Below are 5,423 nucleotides of genomic sequence, written 5' to 3'. Positions count from 1 at the left end.
CTTCAAGAAACTTGTGCACGCACATGCTCTTGGCTGATGAGATGGTCTCAGCTTTGTAGACAGGGAAATGCAGGAGAGAGCTCAAGAATTAAAAAAATGGGTATCGGAAAGACGAAAACAAGTCACGCAGCAGGAAGTGAGTTACTTGGAGTCCTGCTGAACAAATTGAAACTAAAAGTGCCTGCGAGCTGACGCTAACGTTGGACAACGTTCAAGGGCACGAGACAAACCTGATGGCAGGGAAATGCATTGAGGGTTATTGAGTATGTAGAAACCACATGCAGTTTGGAAAGTCCCTGAGCTGAATAAAAATCAGAGGAGAGACTTCAGGGGATATGTTATATACATTTTCCTGGCCCTTTACACTTCTCCAAGCAGCTGCTTGTGGCCAAGGTTGGGAGCAGGGCACGGGGAGGCAGACCTTTGCCTGACACATTACAGCCACCCTGAAACTCATTAAAACCCATAAATCCATCTTTCTACAAGTTATTTTAGAAGAAAGCTCTTCCTTAAAGCATTCACCTCAATACTCCGAAGACAATTAAAAAGAGAAGAGTAGAAACAACCCTTTGCAACTGGAGAATAAATAAAAATATATCCTTGTGCGCTCGCTATTGCTACAACCTAACGCCGCCGCGGAGGAGCCCGTACCCCACAGCTGGTTCCTATCTGCTTTAGGGAACGCGGAGCAGAAGCACAGCTGTGCACACACAAATAAAGAGATGGTGCTTTCTCCACCCTCGGTTACGGGAATAGCTTTGAGGCAGAGCTGGTTGGGGGAATTCTGCTGGAACTGTGTTCTGCTGAAATATGCAGTTCTACTCCAATCGAGCCGTCTAGCAGAACAGGATGGGTCTGCCAGGGTTTTATTTGGAAAGAAAAATCAGGGGAGTGGGGGAGAAGTTGGATTCTCAAAACATCCCATCCTGATAGCCTTGAAATGAAGGTTTTCAGTTTAAAATCACTTTTGGCATTACAGTAGAGAAAGGCAGAAGCTCCTACTGATGCTTAATGCTTCTTTTGACAGTACTGTATTAGCAATTTAGGGCAAGTTTAATTCTTTTTTTTGTGAGTTTATCTGAATGGATCCCCCTGCATCCAAATTCTGCCTCACAGTGCACGGACATGTTTGCAGATGGAGTTTGGCTGAAGCAAAATCTGTACGTTGGAGGGGGGGGATTAGGAAACCGCACAAGCAAAACAAGTGGAGTTGTCCCTGCTTGCATCCTTCACGTGCACAAAGCAGAAAGGGCTGATGCCAAGGCCAGAGAGAAGGAGCAGTATAGAAACAAACCGTGCATGGCCAGAAACACACACAGTGAAATGCTAGAGATATGCAGGCTAATGCTTGGATAAATCATCTCCGGTTATCAGTAACAGATGCCTGAGCTGAGGTTGGGGCCTCTCTGCGTGATAGATAAAGGACAACCGCTATCAGGAGCAGCGCTTCAAAGCCAGCCCTGGAAAACCTAAATTAGGGTAACAGTGGCCTGAGGCTTCCCTACAAGGAGAAACAGGGGTGTCCAGAGGACTAGTTGGCCAATCGATAAGTGAGTGCCCCTTGGGAAGTTCCACACCTGCTCATCAAACATGAGGCTGAAGGCCAACCAGCAAAATTTGCAGGACCATCATGTGATGGCCACCAAAGCTCCTGAGCCTTGTGAGATACGTGCTCTGCGCCGGCTGGGCTTTGGGAACTGCTGGCATAGGGCAAATTTGTCCCTGTCAGAGGCTTGTTAGTGGGTAGTGGTGTTAAGTGGGATGAGCCCAGGTTTCCCAGGTCACTGGGGAGTTCCCATTAATGGTCTTAGTGGCTTTATGCCTCTGGACAACAACGGAGGCAGGTGGAGACTTGCTGGGGAACGGGATCTGGCAGTTCAGGCTGAAGTGGAGGATGGAGATCTCTAGGACTGTTCTGCGGATTCGGCCAGTGCTGAAATTCACTTGAAAAGACAACAGCTGCCTTCGGGGGGGATGAGGGTGTGGAAAGTTGGCAGTCTGACTCCCCAGAAAAAGGCGTAATGAGATTCAGTGGCTGGAAGCTGATGCTAGGGAAATTCACATGTGAAACAGGGAGCAAATTTTAACTAGGTGAACAATTAAACATGGGAACAAATTATTTCTGAAATTGAGGATTTTGGAACTACACGAATCACTTTTTTCAACTCAGCCAACAAACCAAAAATATCGAAAAAATCCCACATTTGGCTCAGCCTGAAGCGGAGTGAGATTTTTTTTCCCCCCACTTTTTCCTACTTCAGCAACACCAACAATTCATAGTGAATTAAATATTTTCACTTCCCAGGGCCAAAATCTTTTGATTGCATGGGGGCACACCTAACAAAAGCAAGCGATAGGCTTGGTGGGTGACATTTAAGTGCCATTCTCCAAGAAAGAACAGCAAAAGCAGCACCTTCTCTGTTCCTCAGCAGAACAGAACTCTGATGAGTCAAGCGCTTGCCCGGAGCATGGCCACAGATCATTTCTCCCCACCACCTCAGGGCACTCGTCCAGCATGTTTTGGGACACCACCCACATCCTCATGGGTAAGGATTTGCTCCGTAGAGGCGAGCAGCAGCTGGTGCCAGACCACATGGTGGGGACAGCAATAGGAAGACCAGGCAGAACGAGGAGGCGATATTTAGGACGTGGGAGTGGGAAGAAGGAGGCAGCAGCTGTGAGGTCTGGCTATAAAAAGGCTGGGAGCTGCTGCAACGGGTCCTCTGGGGGGGTGGTCTCTGTCCTTCTCGTTGATGCTGTTCTAAATATGTCTTGGAGCTGAGATCACAGGCAGGTTGTCTCTGTCACCACCAGACCATAGCGATTGTCTCTTCTGCTTTCCATTTTTCCAAGAAAGAGAGAAATAGGACCCCAAAATTTTTGACTTGGGATTTAATCAAAAGCACATCAATTAGCAAATAAATACTCCATGTTCTAAACTGCCCAAGTTCTTCATTTTCTCTTCTTTCATTGACAAATGCCTCTCGGAAAGAGAAGATCTTGTCTGACTGGCAAGCTCGGTGCACACATTTTGGGAGGCTCTTTGTTTAGGCCAGAAATGAATAGCTTCTCTACACTCAGAGGCCACCTTTATTCCCAGTGGAGGTTTGGAGGCCGTGACGGTGACGGCAGTGTTTGCATGATGCTCTATCTAACAAAAGAACCCTGCCTGACCCAATTACAGCTGAATTCCCCCACATCCACAACAGTCATAGCCATGTACCCAACCTGCTTGTCTTGAATTCCCTAAATCCATGGCATAGCCCCAAGCAGGAACAGGGTAATGCTCTCATCTGCCCTCAGAGGCAGAGGCTGGGCTGAACATGCCAGTAGAGGAGAGCTCTTTCCATAGACGCCTTCCTCCTGCAGGCCAGCTCATGTCTTTGTCCATCGAAGCTGGAGTCTTGTCCCCATACCTCAGCAGAGCTAGGGGGTGAATATCCCCCAAAGTTCCAGGCTCAGCTGAGCCAAGACAAAGTGCTGACAGGGAAATAAATCTCTACAGAAATGTACCTGTTGTCTGAGGAAGTTCTTACAATCAGGTTGGTGTGTACAGGTCCTTGGCGAGAGGGTTAATTTTGCCTCCTAAAAATACCTTGAGGTCAACTCAGAACAAATTGCTTGAGGACTTGTGCAGGTGAGTTTTAAACAGGTCCAAGGATGAAAATTCACCCATCTTTATGTTCTTGCTGCAATCTCTGACCACCTTCATGGCGAGTTGAAAGGTCTCCCCTTCTTGAGGACAAACAAGCCCACTTACCCTGTCTGCTTATGTCCCATGCTCCAGTTCATCAGTCTACACTGGACTTGCTCCAGTATACCAGTGTCTATCTTGTACTGATCAGCTCAAACTGAACCCAGAAAGCTGAGAGGGTCTCACAAATGCTGAACAAACTCTCTGACCTTGACTGCCTGGCTGAGCTTGTGCTGACACAGTCTGTGACACAGTTGTCTCCCCCAGCCCCAGAGCTGTCAGCCTGTTGCAACTATAGCCGAACCGAAGACGGTTTGGGAACCTTTAAATGGGAGAAAGCAGAGGTAAATAAGGGAATTAGTAAACAAGTTACCACTAACCACTCTTGTCTTCCTGCTTCTAGTAACCACACAGGCACTACTGAGACTTAAGGGCGTCTTAAGTCTTAAAGATGTACCTACCTATTTGCAGGATGGGGCCAAAATGGGCTCAGAGTCCTTGTCAGCTCTTGGCAGGAGGGCAAACTGAACCCTTAACGGCCACCAGGTAAGGCAGGCAGAGGGTCTCAGCCTCCACTTGCATGTCCCAGGGGTGCGAAAGTCAGCAGATTCCCATGGAGGTCATCGAGCATGCAGAACAAAGACCAAAAATTGCAGGATTGTGTCTAAAAATAGACAGGATACAGCACATCAGTGGCAGTGCTCTGAATAATGGCAAGGGGAAGATTGTTTCTGCTGGATAAAGTCAATCATGTGGGGGCACACAAACTTGCCCACAGTTTCCTTCTTTTTAGACAAACCCAAGCTTTGGCATCTATTTTTTTTTTTCCCCACCCCCCAGCTGAGGGGTTTTTTTTTGGAAAAAAAAAAAACGAAGAAAAAAGCCCACACTGCACTGTGCCCAAGGCTGTTTAATCGCAGAAGTTGCACCAGCTAGACCCTAATAGATAATTTTATCCCTTGCTATTTCTAGGGGTGAAAAGGAAAAGGAGCTCTGCTCCTTTAAGCTAGCAGAAAGCTTCTTTATATTCAGGTGGAGTCAAGCCTTCCTGGGCTATAAAGTTGCAGGGAGAGGCAGGGGCAGCAGCTGTTTTGCTTAGACCTTAGCAAGCCTCCAGTCTCATCATGGTAAGAGCATGCCTTGTATTTGTATTAGCCTAAACTTAAAATATCGATTGTTTATTTTCCAAGCGTACTGAGCTTGCTTGCTCCTTGTCTCCCCTCTCTCTTAGGGATGTTAATTCCAAACAGATTTGTTTAATTGCTGATTACCTTCTGGTTTATTGATTCAGTGTTTGCTCCTTATAAGGGAAAAGCGAGGGACTTGGTTGGAGAAGAGCTGTTTCAGTGGCCTCTTGCTGCTTTTCACTCTGTAGCTCCTGAGGTGGGGTCTGTAGAGTTGCAAAGTTTCTGTCTCTTTAGTGCAAGTTGAGGTTGTGTTGTGGTTTTTTTTTTTGTTTGTTTTTTTTTTTTTTTGGTGGTGGTGGTGGTCATTTTGTGTCTTTAAATATATTGAGACACCTTGAGAACATGTAGAAATGAAATTTTCAAAATAATTTAAAAATTGACTGTGAGAGCAGGAACAGTCTACTAATCTGATATATATATATATATATATATATATATATATATATATAAATTTGAAGCATCTGGGACCTCATATAGACAGATATTAAGACCTGAAATGGGTAAATATGTGTCTTATATATGAATCCTTGATAATATATAGG

At 46.0% G+C, this 5,423-nt stretch overlaps 1 protein-coding gene across 1 annotated transcript in view; it reads left to right on the top strand.

Moving 5' to 3' along the window:
• Positions 1-2,441: 2,441 nt before the first annotated feature.
• LOC113487816 (tubulin alpha-3 chain-like) overlaps positions 2,442-5,423 on the top strand; it is a 15,115-nt gene continuing 12,133 nt past the window's right edge. The window contains exon 1 of the mRNA XM_026862665.1: positions 2,442-2,546. Coding sequence (XP_026718466.1) covers positions 2,445-2,546 — 102 coding nt within the window. The 5' untranslated portion in view covers positions 2,442-2,444. The remainder of the gene's footprint in view (positions 2,547-5,423) is intronic.

Source organism: Athene cunicularia (assembly GCF_003259725.1).
Source record: "Athene cunicularia isolate RWA chromosome 1 unlocalized genomic scaffold, athCun1 chr1_part2, whole genome shotgun sequence".
In the NCBI taxonomy this organism is placed as follows: domain Eukaryota; kingdom Metazoa; phylum Chordata; class Aves; order Strigiformes; family Strigidae; genus Athene; species Athene cunicularia.
Note: the sequence above shows the minus strand (reverse complement) of the source record. Positions and strands in the feature narration are given on the sequence as shown.